The sequence below is a fragment of the Trichechus manatus genome, unplaced genomic scaffold (assembly GCF_000243295.1).
Source record: "Trichechus manatus latirostris isolate Lorelei unplaced genomic scaffold, TriManLat1.0 scaffold00127, whole genome shotgun sequence".
In the NCBI taxonomy this organism is placed as follows: domain Eukaryota; kingdom Metazoa; phylum Chordata; class Mammalia; order Sirenia; family Trichechidae; genus Trichechus; species Trichechus manatus.
In genome coordinates, this window is record NW_004444063.1 from 4540550 (window position 1) to 4565024 (window position 24475).

General features: G+C 54.9%; 1 protein-coding gene across 1 annotated transcript in view; it reads right to left on the bottom strand.

The window, feature by feature from the left end:
- Positions 1–24465, bottom strand: part of TCF7 (transcription factor 7) — a 35860-nt gene extending 11395 nt beyond the window's left edge. Inside the window, 4 exon segments of the mRNA XM_023738989.1 lie at positions 127–238; positions 23309–23433; positions 23976–24042; positions 24229–24465. Coding sequence (XP_023594757.1) covers positions 127–238; positions 23309–23433; positions 23976–24042; positions 24229–24465 — 541 coding nt within the window.
- Positions 24466–24475: the final 10 nt, after the last annotated feature.

Here is a 24475-nt window from a genome sequence, read left to right on the forward strand (position 1 = left end):
AGGTTTACACAGCCCCAGTTTCTGCAGCTGTAAAAACGGGCCCAGCCACCTGGGTTCCTCAGAAGGCAGGGACTTAGCCTTCAGGCTCTGGGTCTCACTGGGCTCCTCCCCATCCCAGGCCCGTACCTTGCTTCTGGCTGATGTCAGCAGGCGCAGGTGTGGGGTGTGGGCTGCTGAAATGTTCGTAGAGAGGAGAGAGTTGGGGGACGCCGTGAGGGGGCTGACTAGCCTTGTTGTGCTGAAAAATGAGAAGGAGGGTGGGTGAATGTGGAAGGAGGGAGGAGAGGTGAACTTGGGGCCTGGGGGCATGCAGGTAGGAAGAGCCACAATTAGCTGTATGCGGGCAGCCCAGTTGTCAAAGCAAAGGAGGGTGGTGGTCAAAGACCACAGGCCTCAGGGAAGGGGGACCACTCAAGCCATCCAGTGACAGTGATTCTGCCCACTACACCCCCAGACTTTGCCCAAACAGTCCCACTTGCTAGAAAGCCTCTTGGTCTTTCTGTTTACTCAAATCACAGCAGGTACAGCTCCCCTGTCCAGGAAGACCTTCTGGCCTCCCAGCCTCAGACTCCCTGGCTTCTCTGAGGCCCAACAGCTTGTCTCTGGGGTGCTCACAGCCTCCACCCCAGCAGCAGGGCATGATCTGAGGACCTGGCCTACCCCGGGACAGTCTGGAGCTCTCTTTCCTCCTCCTCTAGCCCCCAGACTGGGGGTCCTGAATCTGATCCTCTGTCCTACCTCAGGCCTAACAGGATTTGCTGACACAGGGAAGGGCCCCTCAGCCCCCTAACTCAGAGGAGGTGGGGCCAGGTGGGGCCTGGCTCCCTTCAGGGCCAACCAGCACAGCCCCCACACTTCCTGTTTCCTCAGCACCGCAGGACTCTTACTTTTCACACTAGTTGCACAGCTTTGTCATGAGATGACTCAGTCAGCAGCCTGAGAAGGGACCTCCTACTCAACCCAGCCACAAGGGGTCGCTGCTCAGAGCCAAGGCCCAGCTCTGCACCCCTCAGCGCATGCTTGCACAGGCCAGGCCCTGGTGGCATCATACCACAGCAGCTTGGCTTCCAACTCTGAAAAGTCCAGCTGTAGGGTGCTGCTGGCTGGGAGCACAGATGAGTGACCTCTGACCCGGGGCACAGAAGAAAAGGGAATCTTTGGAGCAGGACAGCAAAGAGAAATTAGCCAGACTTCTTAGTATCCCTGGGCTTCAGTTTCCTCTCCTGTGTAATGGGGTTAATGATCCCTTCACCACCAGGTTTGGGGAAGGTAAGGGTAGCTCACGGTGAGGACGCCTGGCACAGGTGCCTTGGCATTGGCCTTTGGAGGAGGCTGGAGGGAAGGCTGGGTGTGAGCCCTCCTGTAGCCAAGGCATGAGGCTCCCAGGGGCACAAGCTCTCGCACCTCCAGAAACAGGCCTGGCTCGCCATCATTCCCCACACTCCTGCCTCCAGGGGAGCCTGGGGCCAGGCTACAAGCTGCACCCCTTTCCCTCAGATCTTGGGGAAGGTGCTGACACTGCCACCTGTTGGTCTGCGGTTCATCCGTCTGCCCACCAGGAGGAGCCTTACCTAACTGGGCTAACCAGGCTTCCTCTGTCCTGAGGCAGATGGTGTTGATGTCTCAATAGGGCTGGGGATTCGTTTGAGGCTGGCATGGATGTGGCAGCACAGCCCCTTTCTGAGCCACCACCTGGCGGCCTGGGGAAAGGCAGGGAAGTGTTCCCTCTGTCAGGCCCAGGGAGGGCCTTCCACTGTGAGCTCAGAGGGAAAAGACAGGCAGACCTCGTTCAATCCTGACTCTGATGTGACTTACTGTGTGGCCTCAGAGAAGTGACTAGTGTCTCTGAACACCCCTTTCCTCCTCTGTAAAATGGAGATGGTCATAGGGTGGGTGTGAGCATGAAGAGACAACATCTAAGAGCTCAGTTACTCAAGTGCCAGGTAATGAAGAAGGGGCATGGAGGAAGCCCCTCATTTGCCCTGAAGAGCCATCACAGGCGAGGAGGAAACCTTGAGAAATGGCCACTTACAGTGCTTCCCCAGGCGCCCTAGTGCTGGGCCTCACATCCTGGTCTGATTATGTGAAGGGCGGTTTGCCTGGGAGATGGCAGGCACACCTGGTAACTCAACTGGCAGCAGCAGGGGGATGACGGGCCATGCCGTCCTCCGGCCTAGGTGCTGTGACTCTCCTGTTGTGCTTGCAGAGAGAATGGCCAGGCTTCCTGGGCGAGCTGAGGAGGCTCAAGTCACTCTTATCTTTACCCCTGGCACTGACCCCAGGCAAAATTGTGGCAGATTTGGAGTGTATGTGGGAAATGAGGGTGGGGCGAGGGGTGTGGTGGAATGTAGGATCCTTGGGCCCAAGAGTGGCTGGTAAGGTAAAGAGGAGTGGGCCAGGGCAGCTGTGGGGAGGGGTGTGGACACATGTGCACCCCGCATATACGGAGTACCTGCCACATGCCAGGCGCTGTGCTGTGTACTTTGCAAGCCCCATCTCATTGCCACCAGGGTACAAGCAGATTGTCATTTCTGCCATCTGTAACTTCCCCAGCTACCACCTCATGTCTAGCTGCCTTGTACAGCAGAGGTGTCCACTTACACTGCCTCTAGTCCTCAGCTCTCATCCTCCCCTCTACCCAGCCCAGTCTCTTGCCCCATCACTCCACTGGTTGGCTTGTGTCCAGGTCCCCAGTGACTTCTACACTGCTGAATTCAGTGGTCAGTTCTCGTCTTCATTTTATCTGACCTCTCGGGAGCATCAAACACAACTGCTTTCTCCCTCCTCCTTGAAACAGTTGGTTCACTTAGCTTTGAGATCGCCAAACTTGCCTGGTTTTCCCCCAGCCTCACGGCTACTTCTCAGCCTTGTTTCTGGCTCCCTATCCTCTTCCTGACCTGACCTGAGACTGGCCTTCTGCTCTACTTACCCTCACCCCTACAGTGCTCTCATCCAGGCTCATGGTTCATAACATCTTCATCTGATGGCTTTAGATTGATATCTCCAGCCCCCACTTCTCAGAACTCCACTCTCCAAATGCCAGCTTAACAACACTGCTTGGAGGTCTAACACGCCACCCAAAATCAAAATGCCCAAATCAGAACTCGTGGCTTCATGCCCCAAACCCCCTTCTGTCTTTCCCACCTCAGTTAACAGTAACTCCATCCTTCCAGTTGCTCAGGACAGAAACCACGGAGTCATCCTTGACTCTTTGTCTCACGTCCCACATCCAATGTGTCAGCAAATCCTAATGGCTCTACCTTCAAAGTATACCTAGAACTCAACCACTTCTTCCTCCACACCTCCCACCCAGTCCAAGCCACCGTCATGTCTCACCTGGACGGCTACAGCAGCCTCCTCACTGGACCCCTGCTTCTCTTCTGCCCCCTCAGTGGCCTCCCACCACATCTTTGGCATTTTAGGTGTTATTCTATCTCCTTACCTGGGGCCTAACGCCCTATGTGACCAGGCCCCCCTCCCCTCCAACCTCGTCTCTTCCCACTCTCCCCTCACTCACTATGCCAGGACTTCCCACGGGCGCCTCAGCCCCCAGCACCCTTCTCCATTTACTCCAGTGACAGTTTTCTGAATGGCCGCGATGTGAAGTAAGTGAGATGCCCAGCTCTAGCCTCACTGACTTTTCCCTTCTGCAAGCTTGTTCCTGCCATTGGACCTTTGCACTTGCTGTTCCCTCTGCCTGGACTACTTCCCTCCCAGATCTGTACACAGCATCCTCATTTAGACTTCAGCTCAAATGATACCTCCAAGAAGCATTCCCCGACCTCCCTAGCTAACTGGCCACCTCACTTGCACAGCTCCTGGCACTTAACAGGTGCTTAAAAAGTACTTGTTGAGTGAATGAGTCTCACAACCCTGAGATCAGTACTGTTGTCCCCATTTTACAGCAGAGAAAACTGAGCCCCAGAGAGGTGAAGTGACTTGGAAACAAGTGTGTCTGAAGCAGGCCCTCCTCAGCAACTCTGATGCTGGATGTATCCTTGCCACCATCACTTCCCCTCTTTGATGTTCCTGGAGCTCATCACCTCCATGGTACAGAGAATACTGGACTTAGTCAGACAGACATGGCCTCTGGTCCACTCAAGCCTGTTTTCTGCTCTATAAAATAATCCCCCAAGTGGCTCTATCTCACTGTAGGTTTGTGAGCCAGTCTCATTCCTTCTCTGGGCTTCACTGGTCACAGATGCAAAACTCCTGCTCTATCCTAGAGTTTTAAGGAGCAGAAGCCAAGGGCCTATGATGACAGGGAAGCTTCCTGGACAGCATCAGGCCTGACGAGGCCCTGTGGCAGCTGAGGGCAGGGAGACTGAGCCTCAGGACCCACTCCCTCAGGAACAAAGGACCCTGGTGGAAACCATTCCACCATTCTCCACCTGGAGCCTGGCTCAACAGGTGGAATGAACACACTCCACAGACCTCTCCACGGCCAGGGACTTTCGAGTCTAAGCTCCTGTAGGCCTGGCTGGTGGAGTGGGCAAGACTTAGGAGCAGGGCTAGGGTCCAAGGTGCCAGGTTAGGAGGATAGTCCCACAGTCTCCACTCTGCCCAGAGTTGGGGGGTCTGCTCCATGGCAGGTTTCTCAGTAAACCACTCCTCTCTGGGGGGGGCCAGCTTTGTCCAGGAGGCCCTGAGAGCCCTCCTGCCTGAGCGAAGGCCAAGGCTGACTCTCTTCAGCCATGCTGGGGCTGGCTCAGTTCCAGCTTTGCTACCTGAGGCCTGGTTCCAGCACAGCTCAGGCTGGGCCTAGGAAACCTCAGAGAACCCAGCCTACAGCCACTCGCCTGGTACGTATGCATGTGATGGGCTGGAATGCGGGGGAGAGGCTGCCTTATGGGCAGTGGGCTTGTCCTGTCCACCAGCCTCTCTGGGAACTGGGAAAAAGCCTCATTAAACAGGAGTCTCTAGCCAAACCACAGGAGAAGTGCTGGGTGGGCAGGGGTGGGGCAGAGAACCCGCCAGCAGCTGGAGGCCGTGGTGGCCAGGGCTCCAGGGCAGGGCACTGAAGCCCTGGCCAGCCCTTCCCACGTTCATGCAGGCGGCCTCAGCCTCACTCCCCAGCGCCCTTCCCCATGCCTGGTGGTGGTAGCCAGGGGGAACCGTCTGGCGCATGGCCCAGTGCCCCACGCCCCTCTCAGCCTGCAGAACGTCCCGCTCCAGGGCCTCAGCACAAGGCTGTCCCTGGGCCAGGCTGCCCAGACAACAGGGTGGGGTTGCCTGGGGCCTGGCATATATATGGGTGACTGAACCACCCCTGCCCCTCCCCTTGATGGTGACCTTGCCCAACCCCCCAAGGAAAAGAGGCAGGCCTGGTTTGACTGTTCTCACCAGGCACCAGCCATCTCAGTGGCACAACCTCATCTCTCTTATCTCTGAGGGCAGAGTACCAAGCACAGAGCTGGGCACATGGTGAGTGCTCAAAACATGGTGGGCTGTATAAATGAAGGAACGAATGAATGAACAGCAGTCCATCATTCTCTCGGGGCCTCAGTTCCCTTGCTGAGGTTCCACTTGATCAGAACACTTCAGGGTCTCTGTTTTTTGCCCTCAGGGCTACAGCCTTAGCCTGTGGCTCCCTGCTGCCCACCACCAGACCTCGTCACTCCAGGATGGGGCAGGAGTCAGAGACCCTAAGGCTGGGAGGCTGTGTCTGGTACAAACAGCTACCCAGTGAGTCATCCCTTCTCCACCAGTGGTTTTGTCCAGCATCTTGTTGGATGCCTAGTGACCAGGCTCATTCCCAGCAGAGGTAGTCCTTCCTGTTATCACACTGCTCTTAGTGCTGCAAGACTATTCCCCACAATGAGTCAAAACCTATTGTCCCAAAGGTGGTCCTGGCCCCGCAGAGAGATTTTCATTAGCCTGTGGCTGGAAATGCCTCCCTCTGGTGCACTGGCACACCTCCCCTCTTGTTCAGCAGGCTGGAGCCAGGAAGGGGACCAAGGCAGGTCTGGGGAGGGAGGAAGTGGAAATGGGGACTCCTGAGGAAGGTCTCCTCTGCTCTGAAGTCGGGCTCAGGCCTTGGTTGGGCTGTCCCCACTTGCTGCCACCGCCCCCCCCCCCCGCCTGGCCCCCACTTCCTGCAGGCTCAGGTGAAAATAAACACAGTCGGCATTTTCCCTGCAGACCGCAGCGGCCCTCGGGTTGCAGGCTGTGTGCATGCTCAGAGCCCTTGCCACCGCCAGCAGAGAAACCCCCTCGCCTTTGACGGTTGACTAAAAACCCCCAATCGCCTGAGACCCACAACACTTTCCCAGTGAAGAAAGTTGCTGTTTCCTCTGGCCTCTAGAAGCCAGAAGGGGGGGTAGGGTGAGGCCTGGCCAGACCCAGGGAGGTCAGGCCCTCCCAAGAAGCCTCCCCTGGCAGGGGACTGTGCCAGGAAAGGCACCCCCCTCCACACACACACCCCAGGATTCTCAGCTGGATGGCTATCGGCAGACACACATTCATCAGGATGTATTTACAGAGTTCCTACTACGTGCTCAGCAAAATAATGTTTCAGGCCGAGAGAACGGCATCTGCTAATAATAGCTGAATGTTTCCCATGTGCTAGGATATAGTCCTGAGCACCTTACAGAGCTTAACTCATATACTCCTCACAACAGACCTATTATTACCCCCACTTGACAGATGAGAAAACTGAGACACAGGAAGATGATATATATAGCTTGTCTAAGGTCACACTGCTAGTAAGTGGCAGTGCCAGGATTCTACCTGCTATATGGCAAAGGCCCTACTGTGGACAAAACAAGGGCAGGGTGGGGGGCATCCCAATCCTAAGCCCAGTCTCTCCCTTCTTCAACCTGGCTGGTCAGGGTTACCTGAGACAGTGCTTATCTGACCCTAAAAACATTCCAGCAGGTTCTGGGTCCCGTGGGATGGGGGTTCTGGCCACACCCCCTGCCTGCCTGCCTGCCTGCCTGACTCCCAGGGCCAGCTGGCATCGGGAGCTGCCTGAGGGAGATAGTTGGACATGGCCTACAAGGCCCTGGCCCATATCTTCCCTGCTCACCCTTGAACAGCCCACCCAGCCATGCCCCAGACATGAGGGCCTGCTCATCTCCTGCCCAGGTGCCCAGATCTCTCTGCCTCAGTGCTCTTACCCACCACTTCCTCCCTCCCCCCACAACTTCCGATACATCCTCCTGCCCTTTGCCAGGCTGGCTCCTCCTCATCCTGACCTCAGTCTAAGGGTCACATCCTTGGAAAGGCCTGCTCTGACGTGGGTGAGGTGCTGCCAGCCCGGCAGGTAAGGGTACCCACTAGGTGCAGGGGGTCTGCCTGGGAGTCCCTGAGTCTGCTTGTTGTTTGTCCGTCTCTCCAGGCTTTGTGCTCAGCAGACCTTCTATAGACTTGTTTAACTAAGGCCTTGAGGATCCCTGGTGCCCCCACCCACTCCTCTGCCACCAAGCTGGGACTTGGAGTTCCTCAGGTGCCTGGCTCCTGAGGGTTTGTTCTGATGCCTGCTCTGGAGCTGGGGAGAGCCCCTCGGGAACAAGCCCACAGAAGGAATGGCAGATCCAGGCCTCGCTCTGGGGCAGAAGCTGACTGGATGGAAAGGTGGGCTATTTAGAAAGTTATTGTTCTGTTTGCCAAGTACACAGAGGTAAGACTGAATCATGGAAATGCCACACGTGACAACCCTTTAGAGGCAGGCGTTATCCTTCCCGTTTTACACATGAGGGAAGGGAGGCTCAGTGAGGTTGAGAAAGTGGCCTACAGTCACACAGCCCTCAGCAAAGTCAGTGCATGGAGTCCCTTTGTGGGCTCTGGGGTCTTCAGTGATAAGCCAGCCACACCCTCATCTCTTCTCCTTCTCACTCCGGCCCAGAGGGCTACTTGACCCAAGGACCAAATGGTCCATGGTCTGAAGCACTCTCCCCCACTTTGCTTGGCCAACTCCCATGCATCTCCCAGGCCTCATAAATGGACTTCCTCCTGGAAACCCATCTAACTCGGGTCCTCTGCTATAGCCCCACATGGCAGCCCTGACCCCTCTGTGTCTGTCCACCTGCCCGCCCTCAGGTCTGGGACTCTGTGCTGCACTGTTTTCATTCAGTGAGTTCAAGTTGGACACTCAAGGTTAGGTCTCTACTGGTACAGGTCGGAGGGGCGGGTGGTCCCACGTGAGCCAGTGTCTAGGGAGACTGCGGCAGCCCTGGGTAAAGCCCCTTTGGGGGGCTGGGTGTAGGGCCACAGCGGCACACGGGTTAGGGGGCCACTGCTTGGAGTCAGGGACATCCTGCCTGCACCTTAGACCTCTTAGCCTCCCTTCTACCTCCGCTTTCCTGTCCCCACCTACCTAAAATACTTCAGTAGTCACAATGACCAGACAGTCAAAACCAGGTCTGTCACTAGCCCATACAGCGCCTTTGTGGAAAAAATTGGGAAAAATAGTGCGCCTTCCTCTGGGCAGACCTGAGCCCACATCAGGACCCACATCTTGGGGAGCACAGTATAGGCTGGGCTTCGGCTCACACATGGCTCCTTGGCCCACCTCCCCTGCACAGACCCACAGTGGCCCTGCTCAAAAAGCCCCCTGCTAGGTCTCATTTCTTTTCCCTGCACTGCCCAGGCTTGTCAGCCCTCACCCAGGCTCCAGTGTCCACTCTGGCCCTGATCAGTTCTCCAGGCTCCTCTCCCAGCTTCAGGGCCACCAGGCAACCCTACAGCTGGCCCAGACCTCTGTGTCTGGAGCTGGGGACCACTGTCAAGCACCAATGTGCTTCCGTACTGAGGACATGAGAATGAACTTCCCAGCAGGAGGCAGGCCCTCCAGATCTTCCAAAGGGAATTTGCCTGCATGTCAACTGGGCTTCAATTTGTGGGCTCCCAGACCCCACTTCCATAAGAGGGCCAGGTTGGAGGAGCCCTGCTTATGCCCCTCCACCCTCAGCCCCCGCTCTGGGCCCCGCTGCCCAGGACACAGTGCTCTACGGAGGATAGCCCACAAGCTCCCCGCCCACAGCGTGCCGGACGCCCTGTGCCAGACGCCCACCGCAGAGCACAGAGCTGTGGCCGCGTGATCAGCAGAGCTGCAAGGGCTGGAGGATGGCTGGGCCCCACCCTGGTGGACCAGGAGGCTTCAGTCCTGCCTGCCAGTACAGGGCTGTTGCCATGGTTGCACGCCAGGTACATGTAGCCCGTCTACCAGCTGCCTAGCCTTGACATCAGATAACGGGGCCCCGTCACAGCGGAGGTGAGACCGGGAGTGCCTGCACGCAGCCTTGGCAAACCACAGGCCTGTTCTCAGCCCAGCCCGGCCCCGCGGCACCCTCGGTGCTAGCTGAGCACCACAAGCTGAGTGGCATGGCCCATGGCCGCCCGTGGTTTCTATGCATTCGTTTACTTGCGTTTTCCTTCCTCCTGTTTGAGGTGAACGCCCCTCAGGACAGGATGTTTTTAGAGGAAAATATAAGCTTCCGGGAGGTGCTGCAGCTGAGCTGCTAGTTGATGCTACTGACACACTGTTTGGGGATCTGCAGCAGCCCTGGCTGGGCACCCCCTAGCCCAAGCCGTAACTCACCCAGCTCCTCTCAGAGCCTAGCCTCCCAGGAGCCCACCACCAGCTGAGGCAGGCCCAGCACACAACCTCAGAGATCAGCCTGTCTTTGGCAGTAGGGAAAGCAAGGCTTTGGGAAGGGAGAGGTTGAAGTGTTTAGAGGTTTTGCTCCCCTGGGAAGAAAACACCAGGGGTGTAGATTTAGAGCTAGCAGCACCCAATAGTAACTGCCGACTGTGTGCCTTACACTCTGCAGAGTCCCAACAGCCCACAGGAATCCCACCATCTTCCCAAGCATGTGTGTGCTGCAGATGAGGAAAATGATGCCCAGAGAGGTTAAGTGACTGATCTAAGGTCTCACAGCAAGTGGTAGTCTTGGTTTGAACCCAGCCCTTAGGGGTTCTCAATGCACGACCTTTACCACTTAGCCACAGGCCTCACAAACAGCTGGCCACCAGGGAGACCACACAAATGTGTGCGGCCCAGGAACAAGCAGTTTCCAGATTCCCCACCACCCTGAGACCTCCAGCCCACCAGAGCCCAGGGATCACCACTTTTGCTGGCAACACTCTGCCAAGAACTTTTGTTCCTGGAATAAATGGACTAGCAGCATGGCATTGACCTCTACCAGACTCTGTGAAGGCACCCTGTCCTCGGAGGGGGGATCTTGGGTTCTCAGTCGTTTACAGACAAAAAGGAAATGTGAGAGAGATCCCTCCCGCAGGATCTGGCCACAGGATGGGTGGGACAGCCGCTAGAGGCCGCGGCGGCTTTCACTAGAGCTTGTCTAGAAGGGTGACCATGCTGCCTTGAAGGAAGAGCCGGGAGAGAAAGACTGGGGCTGAGAAGGCTGATGGGTCAGCAGTGGTTTGAGGGGAGAAGGGAGGAGGAGACAAGGAGATCCCGTCACTGCGTTCTTGCCCCGGTTTAATCCAGCCAGCCTTGGAAATAAAGCAGGGGTCTGCAGGTCACCCTATCGGGTCAAGTGCCTGCACTGGCCCCAAGAAGCTCACTCAGGCCTAACCCTCACAACTACTGCCAGTTAAAGCCCTTGGGTCTCTGACTTGACTCAGTCCAGTGGTTGATCCAAAGGGAAACAAGACAAGGGGTGGAAAAGGGCTGCTGGAGCTCTGGCATCTGCATGCTCCCAACCCTGGCCTTGCACCCAGTGTTAGCACTGGGAGGAGGGCAGGGCTGCCGACTGATAAAGGGGCCTCTGGAGGCAGAGCCCCTAATGAGGTTAGAGGGGTTCACACAAAACCACACCCCTGGGTGTAAGAGTATAAAAACACAGGGGAAAGGGTGAAACACGGACTCAGAACAGGGGCTCCTGAGCAGTGAGGAATGGAGAGGGGGAGGCAAGAGACCCAACTATAGCTATAACATGCAAATATCTTTTTACAAAGTGAATAGTTATATATGTTGCCTTAGAGGCAGTATAGCCTGATGGTAAGGGCATAGAACATAGAATTACAGGGCCTGGGTTCAAATCTCACCTCCAACACTTACTAGGTGTGTGCCCTTGGGCAAGTCAAGTTTTCTCTTGATGCCTCAGGCTCCCCACCTGTAAACACACATATCTTATGGGGTTGCTGTGAGGGTTAAATGAGTTAATATTTGCGTTTGCTAATATTTTTTTAAATTAATTAAGAGCAAAATAAAAAAGGTCCCTGGGTGGCACAAACGATTTTGCACTCAGCTGGTAACCAAAAGACTGGCGATCAAACCCATCCCGTGGCACTGTGGAAGAAACAGGCCTGGTGATCTGCTTCCATAAAGATTATAGCCAAGAAAGCCCTATGGAGCAGTTCTACTGTGTAACACATAGGGTTTCCAAAGTCACAAACCAACAACAAAACAAAAGCAACAACAAGAACAAAAGAAAAGAAAAATAAGTAAAACAAAAGCCAGCACATCCCTTCAGGTGCTGTGGAGTAGACTCTGACTCATGGCGACCTCATGTGTGTCAGAGTAGAACTGTACTCCACACGGTTTTCAATGGCTGATTTTTCAGAAGTAGATTGCCAGGCCTTTCTTCTAAGGCACCTCTGGGTGGACTTGAACCACCAACCTTTCTGTTAGTGGCTGAGCGCATTAACCATCTGCACCACCCAGGGACTCCGAAGCTCATCCCTAGACATAGGCTTTTCAGGAATGCCAGCTCTTGTACCAGACCCAGGGCCACCGGCCCTCAATTTCCCTTGGACTGTTGCCTGATTACTCCTGACTGGCATGCAATGACTGGAGTGATGGGTGGAGACAGAGCGTGGCAGCAGTAAAGAAACTGCCCTCAAAATGGTCCAGCGGGGTTAGCGGAAAGCTTTCCCACGGGTTGGGGAGGAGCAGCACACCCATGCCCTAGGACTCCCTCAGCTTCCTCAGTCCAGCCATTCCCTGTGACTCAGGACCTAGGAAACTCTCTAGCCCAGTCCTGGACCATACAGATGAGGGAGCCTGGCCTAGACAGGTCAAAGAGTGAACTCTGAGCTGAGCCGGTACAGGAGAAAGTTAGAAAAAGGAAGGCGTTCACCTACAGACAGCTTGTAACCTACCTTCTGTCACGTCATGCCTCAAACCTGTTTCAATTTTAAAATGTCACTTATAAACACTTTTCCAGGTAGATCTGTTCTGGAAACCCTAGGCTCCTGTCTCGCAACAAAGAAACTCAGCCCTCTTAGACCTGGGAGCCCTGGCCGAGAGCTGTGAGGTCACCCCCAAGAGGGGACAGCGAGAGGCCATCTTTCCTTGGAGCCAGAGGGATCCAGTGTTGAGTTCATGAACCCAGAAGGCTGTGGAAGTAACAGCAGCCTCCCTGCCTGCAATGCCCCATCTCCACACATTTTTAGAGCAAATGGGGCAGAGCAGTGAGGAGCATGGGCGTCGGGGAAAAATACACCTAAGTCCAAATCCTGACTTAACCTCTCTGAGCCTCAGTTTCCCCATCTGCAAAATGGGGACAATAACAGTACCTACTTTCTCGGCTTGTTGTAAGGATCTAAGGAGATATTGCAAGTAAAAGCCTTTGGCACAAGGCCTGGCACTCGCGAAGTGCTCAACACACACACTACTGTCGTGGCTGTTATTAATTTTTCAACAACTGTACTAGCACCCACTGCCCTGTGCTGGGCATTGAGAATCCAGCAGTAGAAGGGACAGATGTGGTCCTAGCCCTGCAGATCCTTCCCATCAATTTCTGATCCAAACCATCATCCTTGAAACCCCCCACCTCAAACACGGCTGTCAAGCCTCGTGGCCTCAGCGACCCCAGCTTCATCTGCCCCCATACCCTGTGGACTTGGGCAACCCTCCCCCCACCCACCCACCCATGGGGTCACCCCCCACAGCTGGGTGGCTCCCAGGGCCGCACACTACTTCAAAGCCTGCCAGCAAGCTCTGGGGTGGCTGCCGCAGCTAGGCATGGCTTCAGAGTTGGCCCCGCCTGGGCCGCGACTGCACCAGCAAGCTTTCCACAGGCCGCCTCTCAGCATCTCCAAGCGCCCACCCACCCCTCCGCCTGCCTGGCCACCAGGGCCAGCCACAGAGCCATCTGATTTGAATGAAACTTCAAACTTAATGACTTTCATGCTGGTTATTTAAAACGCAATGTAATTTTCTTAAACACCCTATTATTTCCTTTGATAGCTACAAAGCTTCCCCCAATCCCATAAGCATGTTTATTTTTAGGGAAAAGAGTGGTTTGCAGTTGGTCATAGAGACCATAGGAGAGGGAACCCACAGAAAACAGGGCAAAGAGTCAACCCTAGCAGCCCAGAGGCCCATGGTCGCCCTGCCTGCCTGCTGGGGCCGACTTTCTGCTAGACACTGGCGGGTGCTGGGCAGCCCTGTCCTTCTCACACCAGCCAGTGGCCCTCCTGCCCACCCAAGGCCAAGTCCTCATTAGGCTGGACCCCGTCCCCCTTCCCGTGCTCCCCCTCCCAAGGCCTGTGTCCTCATCTGCAAGATGATGGCCTTGGTGTCCCAATGAGCTTCTCATGGGCAGTCCAGGCATGGATCGGGGTGAGGAAGGGGTCCTGGGGCCACCACCACACTCCTAGCTGCCTCTTCCTGGCTCCCAGGGAAGGCCTGCCCTAGGTAAGGCCTCAGGGCCTAAGCCCTGACCAGCTGGTTCAGATCTGTGCCCAGATAAAGTGGCCTGAGGCAGTGGCTGCCCACACCAGGATGGTGGGCAAGTACAGCCCTGCCAGCCGGAGCTCCCTGGCAAGGGACGTGGCCTGGTGGTGGGCGTGCATGCCGAGGTCAGTTGAGCCCCGCCAATGTGGGGTGTCCTCTGGGAGCGGCTATTTTTAGGCCCCAGGCTTTCATGTGGCCGAATGATGTGGAGTTTATAAAGCATCGGTAACGCGGGTAATGCATTTCAGATGGCGGCCCAGCAGCCAGGGAGGCTGGGCTCGCTGCCACTGGAGCTGGGTCAGAGTTAGTCAGAATCTCCCAGCCTAGACACCCATCACCTGTGCCCTCCCTCCCCACCGCCCCTTCTTGCCAGTGGGAGGCTGGCTCTGGAGCAGTCCTTGCAGTGAGCTGCCCAGCAAACCCCACCTGAGGCCCAGCCATCCTGCCTCCTCACACCTCTCCAGCCAACACTTATCTGAACCTCAGAAAAGCTCCATGGTCAGGGATCACCACCTCCACTTTAGAAAAGGAGAAAGAGACCCAGAGAGGTTAGCAGATTTGATCGAAGTCACACAGTGGGGAAAGGGGGTGGCCCCGGGTCCTCCAGCTTTCTTCCCCATCACAGCCCACTGCACTCAGGAGCAAACTGGACTTTCTGGGAGGGGATACTATGTGACCACTGGCTAGGAACCAACTCTGAGTCAGCTCAGACGTGGTGGAGTGGGGGCAGCTGTAACCATGCTGCTCCCTGGGCCCTTTCCACGCCTGGAAACTCTGCTGCACATGCGTCATTTGGAAGCAGTGTGGGGCCTAGACAGCTCTCCTGCCCTTGGAGAGAGAGTTAGTTGTGTTAGTAGAATGGGGGTGGGGAGAAGGGAATTAAGGGAAAGCTTATTTGGCAGAGCGTCTGCTTCCTCTGATCTCCAGGGAGTTCTGGCTGTGGAGACAGGGCCACGGGTTGAAGGCTGTGTGTCACCCATCTCGCTCTCGGCTCTAAAGCAGTGTCTGCTGGCATGGCCCAGGCAGGCCGTCTCCATGGGTGGGACAGGCTGCATGGGCAGCCTCCCCACAGAGAGGCCCAGACCCACGCCCATGTCAGCCACCCCAGGCCAGGGCCCTCATCCAGCAAGGGACAGACCAGCTGCCTTGCTGCTTTGAGCACAGATGCCCACTGCCAGGGGACTAAGCCAAGAGGAGTCCCCATGCTCCAGCAGGACTAGAGGGGTCAAACCCACCCAGGCTGCAGTGGGAGACTACAGGCCAACGCTGACACAGGCCACGACTTTTAAAGGGAGGGAGGTGGTTTCCCAAGCCCAAGCATGATAGCTCTGTGAGATAAAACAACTATGGAAGGAAGAAGCTGACGATGCCCGAGGTTCTCAGAGACCCTCCCCAAACCTCTGGCCCAGACCCTCCGGGTTCTGCTAGAGACGGTGCTGACTTACCAATGCAACCCGAACTGGACCTCTGGGGTTCAGTTCTCCTCAGAAAATGGGGCCAGAACCCTACACTCACAATCTTGGAAAGAGTGTGAGAATCAAATAAAGTAATTGGGAAAATGGAAACTTTCCACCTTTGAGGCACTCTTGCCTTTGCCAGCACACCAAAGTCTCCCCCACCTCAAACCTGCCCCCTCCCTTGGCCCTGCTGGCACTCCCCAAATCACCCCTGTGCCTCCCTGCCTCCAGCCTGCCCAGCTGCTGGCTCTGCCTGCCTCAGCCCTCCTTGTTCAACTCAAACCATCTGTCGTGGGCACCGCCCTGCCCTTCTAGGATGCCAACACACTGCATGTGCCCACCAGACACTCCCAGGCTCCAGAACCAGTGCTGCCTAGACATCAGAGTCACACATCAGGCCCTCAGTGCTAGCCCTTCTATAGCCTCACCTCACACTCCCACCACCCACAGACCTTGGGTTTCAGTCTGCCCTTCCAGTGACCAGGGACACAGGCTAATTTCTGCATCTCCTCCTTTGCTCAAACTGTTGCCCCACCCAGAGTGCTCTCTCACTACTTTCTGCCTGGCCAAACCTCCACATGCTCTATGCCAGCTCAAGCCCTCCTTTCTCAGGAAGGCTTCCTGGCTGCCCCCACTGGCCTTTCTCCCTCATCTGGGTCCCTTACTGACTCAGGCAGAACCTCAAAGCTGACTCTGACACACACACACACACACACACACACAGAGGCAGAACCTCAAAGCTGACTCTGATACACATACACACACACACACACACACACACACACACACACACACACACCCCCCAAGGATGGTCCTTCTCCTTGCCAGGATTGAGCTCTGGAAAGGAAGAGGCAGCCTCCTGCTTTGTGCTGAGCCAAGGCCAAGTGTACAGGAAGGGCCCAGTAAATGCTGGTAGGGGTCTGGACTCCAGATTCTAGACACAGCAGGCACTCTGTTGTTGACCAGCTGAGTGCCCAAAGGTCGAGGGTGGGCCAGGACAGTTGTCTTCTGTGCACTGCCCTAGGGGAGCTGGCTGCCGAGTTGGGGAAGTGGAGAGTGTCAAGGGTTCCAGTCCATCCTCAGCTTCAGAAGTGCTTCACCTTCTTGGACAGCGTCCTTTACAAGGGGCATTTATACATGGTGTTGACAACCCCCCCACTAACAGCTTCCACTTATGAAGCACCTACTGTGTGCCAGATGCTATTCCAAATGCTTCACATATACTATCTCATTCCATTCTGCAGTAACCCAAGAAGGTAGGTATCCTCATCATACCAATTTTTAGATGAGAAAACTAAAGCTTAGAGAGGTTAGTAACCTACCCAGGGTCACACAGCCAAGGAGTGGCAGATATGGTATTTGAAGGTGGATCTTCCAGACTCAGAGCATTCCCCTTCCACTCCGCTAACAGGCTTTGGACAAGTCCCTTCCCTGATCTGGCCTTACTGCCCCACCTGCAGAAGGAGGGTATTACTCAAAGATCTATCCATTGTACCATTGGGGGCAGGGGTGCCCAGGTGACCTGATAAAACACCTGTTTCCTCTAACGGAATCTTGTTTGTACACAGCGGCAGGAAGCGGCCAGTCACAAGGTGTTACTGTATGGCTTCGAGACTGTGGCTCTCCTCTCCCCTCCATGAGACTCTGAGCTCACTCCAGCCCAGCCTAGCCTCAGCAGTCATGCAATTTTAAACCAGTACCCATGGAGCCCTGCTTACAAGTCAGCTAAACCTCCATTCTTGCAGGGACAGGGTGGGGTTTGGTCTTAGGAGACCCAGGAGAGGATGCATGGCTGGTGGCCCTGGCGAGGGGGCCACGCTCACCCCAAGCCCCCTCTCGTTTAATGCCACTCACATCTGAGTTTCAGAGCAACTGGGGAGGAGGGCAGAGCTGCTGTGAATACCTGACTTGCTGGCTGGGGAAAAGTGGCCCAATGAGACCCTGGTGGAGAACACTGGGGTCCCGGCAACCAATCCAGGGCACTTTATCAGCCCCCAGGTCTTGGAAATGCCCCCTCCACCCTGCTGAGCCATCTCCCAGTGCCCTTAGGAGCACACAGGTTGCCCTAAAACTGCCACCCCAGCAGGAAGCCCATCTCTAACCAGGGGTCAGCAGGCTGGGCCTCCTTCATGGTGCTTTCCAGGCCCTGAAAGGCATCAAACGGGTAGAAGCCATCCTCAGAGCAAAGACCCACTTGAGAGGGGCTGCAGATTTTCCAAATGCCACAGCCAATTCCACACAGCCTCCCTAGACAGGGAAGAAATGCACATCAAAATAACTTCAAAGTCCCAGGACCAACCTCCACAACAAAGCATCATCATCAACAACAGCAAAGACCAAACTCCATGCTGGCTGTGCTCAGACACTGCAAGGACTGGGGCATAGTCACAGGCTCAGAATCTGCAGCAAGCTGGGACAACAGGGAGCCAACATGCTGTGACTCTTCCTACCTCTTGACCCCTTAATTCTCTTTGGGTATTATGCTCCAGGAAAATAATCAACACGGAACTCAAGAAGTAATTTGTATACAGCATCATTCCCACTGGTGAAGAACCTGAAGGCAACTTGTGAGCAAACTAGAAGCCTCGTCAAGGATATTACAAATAACATGGGGGTTGTCTATGGGCCTACAAATGAGTGCCCCACACCAGAGGTCCTGTCTCTCTCTATTGGATACTCTGTCTCTTTGTATATGCAGAGTTCTCCCACTTTAGTGTGCATGAGAATGAATGACTTGGAAAGCCTGTTGAAATGCAGATTCCAGGGGAAGCATGGGGCAGAGCACAGGGGGTACAAGCAGGGGTGGCCACAGAGTAAAAGGTCTGAGAATGGTTCAAAGGCTAATGTCCATGAAGGTCTTTTCCCTTTTTTCTTTTGAAACAGTTTATGCCCCTAACATTTTATGTAAAGGGCTTCTATATGGGTGGGGGAGGGGGGCCTCTTTCAGATAAATCTTTGGGAGGCGGGGGAGGATTCTCAGGATGAAGTCAGCGGCTATGGCTCACATCCTTGCTCCGGGATAGCACTTTCCCTCTCAAGAACCCCTGGGCAAAACAGGGCAGGGAGGAGGGGCTTGCACACCAGAGTCCCCAGCCCCAGGGGTAGCCCCCAGGTCCCCAAGCCAGACTGCTCAGGCCCAAAGTAGAGACACAGCCCTTCAGACTCCAGTCAATATGGAGCCTGCTACTGAGTCATCACTGACCCCAGAGGAGCCAGGACAGTGAGGATAAGGGATCAGCATGGTCAAACCCCACCCCGTGCCCAGCCCCATGCTGGAGCCTCACTAGGTACCTTCCACACACTGCTACTGCCAATCCTCACTCCAGCTTTGGGAGGAGGGCTTGTCATTCCCATTTTGCAGACGAGGAAACTGAGGCTCAGAGATACGTTGGCAGACGGGCTGCCTCTGGTCTAAGTGTGGCAGGTGCATCATAAAGTGCTGCCAACTGCCTTGGCCTTCAGAACTACCAGGGCAGGTAGAGGTGGCCCAGGCCTCGAAGGAGGATGAGGGAGGATCTCGCTTCATGGTCAGAAGAGGCCTCCCGAGGAGATAACATTTGAATTAAGCTCTGAATGAAGGACAAGAAATGAGAAGGATCGGGTGAGGGGGCAGAGAGAGAATTCCAAGTCAAGGGAACAAATGCAAAGGTCCTGAGGTAGGGAAGAACCTGATGACTGTAAAAGCCTCCAGGACAGAGGCAGCTACTGTGTAGGGAGAGGAAGAGCATGGCATAGACGAGGATGGGGTGGTCAGCAGCGCCAGGCCACCCAGCGATTCATGGACTGGTGAGTGGTTTGACTTTATTCCAAAAGCAATGGGAAGCCACTGCAGGGTTTAATCAGGCAAGAGATATGATGTGATTTATGTGTTTAAAAGATCCCTGTGGCTGCTATGTAGAGCCTGGATCGCGGGTTAGGGTGGGGGCAGAGGAACCCTCGGGGAAGACTGTTACTGTCATCTGGGTGAGAGATGGCGACAGCTTGGGCTTGGGGAGTGGCCACCGAAGTGGTGAAGTGAGAAGACTTGAGATGTGTCTAGAGGGGAGCCCATGTGCCTGCCAGTCCCCTCTTGTTCTTCAACTGTCACACAACTCTGCAGCCTTCAGGACACTGCTCAGTGTACTCGTCCTCCACAGCCCGGGCCAGGACAGCTCTGCTGGGACCCACCAGCCTGGCCCTTGTGACAGCTCTCCCTTAGCCAGGGCATGGTTTGGGCTCTATTCATTTGTCTCCTCCTCTCAGTTGGGCACTCCCAGAGGCAGCACCTGGTTCTGGTCCATCTGGGTGCCCAGGGTCTAGTACCAAGCTGGTACCAGGGTCACTCCTAACAGGGTTCCCTCTTCCCATCACTAACATCCCTAGCAAGGCCCATGCTCTCCCTGCGTGTGGAGGGCTGGGCGGTACTCCTATACTTACGCATCTCTGCAAAGCTCCCCCGCCAGGCTGGCCAGGCGTCAGCAGCACTTCCTTCCTCTGCCTAAGCCTTGCTCATACCGTCCCCTCCTGCTCCCCCAGGGCTTGTTCTCACAGTCCTCACCTAGACCCCAAACCTTGGAGTCCAGAACTTGACCTCGATGTCCAGGAGCCCAAGCATGAGTCTACTCCTCAACTTGGCTCTTCCACACTTAGCTGATGCCTGACCCCTGGCTGTGACATGCCCAGGTACAAGGATGGCTATGGAGATCAGGAACAGGGAGATAAGAGTTCCAAATCTCTGTAATAGCCAAAAGGCCCAGCATTTTCTTTTTCATCAAAATAGAATTCACATACCATAAAATTTACCATTTTAAAGTATACAATTCAGTGGTTTTTAGTATGTTCACAAGGTTGTACAACCATCACCAGTATCTAATTCCAGAACATTTTAATCACCTGAAAAAGAAACCCCGTACCCATTAGCACTCACTCCCCACCTCCCTGGTCCCTGGCAATCACTAATCTACTTTTTGTCTCTGGATATGCCTGTTCTCGACATTTCATATAAATGGCAAAAGGCTCAGCATTCATCCAGACCACAGACTCAAAGTGGAGCCCACAGAAGGGGCCATGAGAGCAACTTTGCCTTGTATTCTTTTTGAGACAAGGATTTGAACCAGACTGACAGTCCTGCACATCCAAGAGCCTGATTTTCCCTAAGGAATGATGCCTTACTCATCCCAGAATTCTCCCAAAGCCCCGTCCAGGACCAGCTCATTGTCCCCCACCTCAGGTCATAGAGCAGAGCAGAGAATACAAAATAAACAAAAACAAGCATTGGCTACCGGCCTAGGCCAATAACTGTCTGGAATCCTATATTAGATGCCTGACAAACACCAGTCATGAAATAAACTTTGACCTAGTTTCCCCTTCCCAAAACAGAGCTTAAAAGGAGCTAAGTACCAAAAACAAGTAACCTTTTCCAAAAAAAAAATCTTTCTCTCCCCAGTGGCAGTTGGCTGTGTGGTGGTCATTGAGCCCATCGAGCTCCTGGCAAGATCCAAGACTATTTGGAGGTATCCAACGTGGTAGCCACATGAGCATTCCACCCACACATGGGCAGGAGGTCCCTGGCATGGGTTTTTCCATTTGTCTAGGGAGGTCAAACAACTGACTGAAATCTTCAGAACTGCTGAGCACTTAGATCCCCTCAGAGAGGGCTGAGTGAAGGGCAAGGGGGACCCAATTCTAAGACGTGTGGGTAGGGGCTGGGCAAGATGTCTGTCCTCCGAAGATGGGCTCAGGAAAGTGTAGCCGAAGAAACCTCCAAAGTCAGTTTTCCCTCCAGGCCCCCATAAGGGGCTCCGCACTCACTGTAAGACTATCTTTTCTGGTTCCAGACACATGAACCTTGAATCAGATGATAAATGTGCTCCCAAAACATGGGATCAATTAATTTTGTTTTGTAAAACCCAACCATATTTTACATGTCCACACAACTCTTTGAGTAATACAAGCAACTACCCTTACTTGTTATTCATTTCTAACTATCACATTTGCTTAAAAAAGGCCCCGCAGCATTCATTTTCCTCACCCAGTATCACCACCCCTTAAGTCCTTGCCTCTGTCCTTGCCCCCAGCCCCATGGAGCAACTGAGGCCAGGCCACGAAACTTAGTGCAAGTCTGTCCTCCTCCTCCTGTGCTCCCAGAAGGCAGGCAGAGAGAGGGTGCAGCTGGGTGGGGAGGAGGGCAGGGGATTTGCCCCTATGGGAGAGGACCTGACACACAGAAATGCATCTCCTGTAGCCTGAGAAAGACTCCAATGTTGGAAAAAGAATTCAAATCAATGACGGGGGTGGGGGGAAGGGATGTGCCCCCTCCCCCTTGATCCTGACTGCTGGAGTCCTCCGCCCACCTACTCTTTGACTAGAGTGAGCCAAAGGACACCAAATGGTCTCATCACCCACACCTTTCTAGTAAATGAGGTCCTCCCCTCCCTGGGTGCTCTCCCACCACCTGCCCACGTTTAAGGAGCTCAAAAATGGTGCCTTTTCCTTGCATGGCTGTAGAATTAAGAGAGGCTGGAGGGGAGCCTACCCTACTGCAATGTTCTTGGGCCTTGGTCTTTTGTCTAGTCATGGTTACCACAGTGACTCAAGCCACTGTCCAAGCAACTTGCCTGCCAATTGTGCAGCAGTAGTGAGTTCTGTCAACCTGACCCCAAATCTAATCTTATCTAATCTTGTAAAAAAAAAAAAAAATCAAACCCATTGCCATCTAGTTGATTTTGACTCATAGCGACCCTATAGGGTGCAGTAGAACTGCCCCATAGGGTTTCCAAGGAGCAGCTGGTGGATTCAAACTGCTGACCTTTTGGTTAGCTGCCGTAGCTCTTAACCACTGTGCCACCAAAGCATCATTGTTAAGCATCCCCTCTTGTAGGGTGTAGGGTCTCCGGAAAGAGCCACCGCATCAGGATGCAGGGTCAGTGGGCCAGCTCCCTCTCCCACAGTCTTAGAAGGAAATGAATCACCTCACACACTGAACCACTCTGGAGGAGAAAGTCAGATACAGACCACTGAGACCAACATGCTTATTTTACAGATGAGGAAATGGGGGTCCAAAGGGCAAGGTGTTCATTCTAGAGTCGGCAGTCTGCCATCTTGGACTTCTGGAGAGAAGCCTGTATCTGTCTCCTCACCTCCTGCCTGCTGCAGCATGAAAAAGCTCTCAGAAAACAACTCACCCCATTCCTGCTCTGAAACATCCTGGCACAGCCACCCCAGCCTTCCTTTGGGTGACCTCCACTACTAGCCATTCGAACAACTGCCCTGCTGTTTCTGCCTGCACTGGTCTTACATCTGTGCCCAATACCAGAACATCGGAACCCCCCAAACCTTTCATGGAGACTAGCTAGCTCTACTCTCACTCCTCATTTCAGGTCAAATGAGGACAGTCTGAATCACTAATCTGAATTTTTAAAAAAATGCAACATTACACTTCTGAAGCACTCGAAGCAGGCTCTGCACACTTTAGGTCGTCTGCATCAATAGGCAGAAAAGCATGGTTTGGAATGATCATGAAATCTTCTCAAAGCACTGGATATTTAAAAATATTTAATTCACAAATTCATCGAACAGTTCCCTTTACTGACACCACTGATTTGAAGCATCTCTGCAACCCTTCCTGATGTGTTCAAGACCAAGCCAACTTCACAGAAACCTGCTTTCCACACAACATGTTCAGGGTTCTTCTCTGGCATGGGCAGACTCATGCCAATAAGGACAAACAGCAGACTAGAGCATTTCTCTCCTGCACAACCAGGAGATCTGAACCAGATCAGCTTTTCTTGCCATTCCTCTCCAGCTCCAAGGCTCAGGGCTTGGTGAGAGACAGCTAACTGCAAAGCTCTGCACTCTGATCACATTAAGCACACTAACCTCCCAAGGAAGGGGATCTCCACTCCAAAGCTCTCTGCCTCTGCTCAAGCAGCCCCCACCCCAGCATCACCCAGCACGAGGAGAGAGTCTGCACCTGTTTGTGAATAAGCTGGGGAGACAAGAGCCAACAGATAAAGGGCAGGGGGATGTCCCAGGGTGCCTCCTTCCTTCAGCAAAACTCTCCTTTTGGTGCACATCCCACTGCATGTGTTTGGGGAAAAGGGCCGGTGCAGAATTCTCACGTATCTATTTTGTTGTAGACAAAATCACTTCTTGTCCACGCCTCACATACCTGGTCAAGGAGGTAGCAAGCACAGGGTGGGCACTGGCTGCTGGGGCCACTTACCAGCGGGGGCTGCGGCTGGGGGTGCTGCCCTGCTCCCGCGGGAGGTGGGTAGTGCATGAGCAGATTGAAGGCTGAGTAGACGGTCTCTTTGTACATGCCGCTAGCACACTCTGGGGCCTTCAGGCCTGGAAAAACCACAGCTGGGTCAGACACACCAGCCTGGGCCGCTGGAGCTGAAGGCTATCTGCTCTTCAGAGAAAAACTAAGACTTGCCAAAGGGTCCACCCCTTCAAGTTTGTGTCTTGAGAAAGAACAAGGTGAGGGTGCCCAGCACACCAGGTTTCTGGAGAAGGACACTGAGCCCAGGCCTCCCTTAGGTGGCCTCTACTTGACCCCCTCCCACCTACCCTGACCCTCGGCCAAAGAACCTTGGCCAAAGCTTTCTCCTCAAGACAGGGGATTAGTCAGTCACCTGGACAGGAGGGGAGGCGGAGATGGCTGGGGTCTGTTTACTCCTATAAAGGTCAGGGCACCGGAAGTGACTCGAGCTCCCTGTGCCGGGGAAACCCGCCCCCTACCCTTTTGGTTTTACCGCCTCCTTGAGCTGCGGTGGAAGGAGGGGGGCAAGACACCCCCTCAGCCCCCTCCAGTTATGGACGTCGCCCCTCTTCCACCGAGGCCCGGGCCTTAGCGGGAGGAAAGGAGGTTGGTCCGTGCAGAAACTCACCGTCCTCCAGAGACTCTGGAAGTTTGTCCGAGAAAAGTCTCTGCGAAGCGTGTTCCCGCCCGAGCGCCTGGAGGGAGAGCCAGAGGGGCTGTGAGTGGGAAGGATGGGGACTTCGGGGGATGGGGCCCGGGGACAGGAGGGGCTCTGAGTGATGGGGATCCCGATGCCGCGGGAGGGAGGGGGCGGGTCAGTGCGAGCCTTGCGCCGGGGTCGGCGACCGCCTGCGAGGAGCGGGCCGCGGGCTGGCGCTCACCTCGGCCCGGACCTCGGCCTCGGCGCCGGCCCCCGGGACCCCCGCGCCACCGGCCGCGCCCTCGGATTCGTTGACGAGTGACGACTTGAGCTCGGCCAGGTCGCGCTCGGGGCCCGCGGCGCTGTCGCGGCTCTTGTCTTGCTCCTCGCCCTCGTCCTGGAAGGCCAGCAGCTCGTCCGGCGCGCCGAGGTCGTCGCCGCCGCCCGCGCTGCCCCCGCCCGAGTCCAGCTGCGGCATGGTGCGCTCC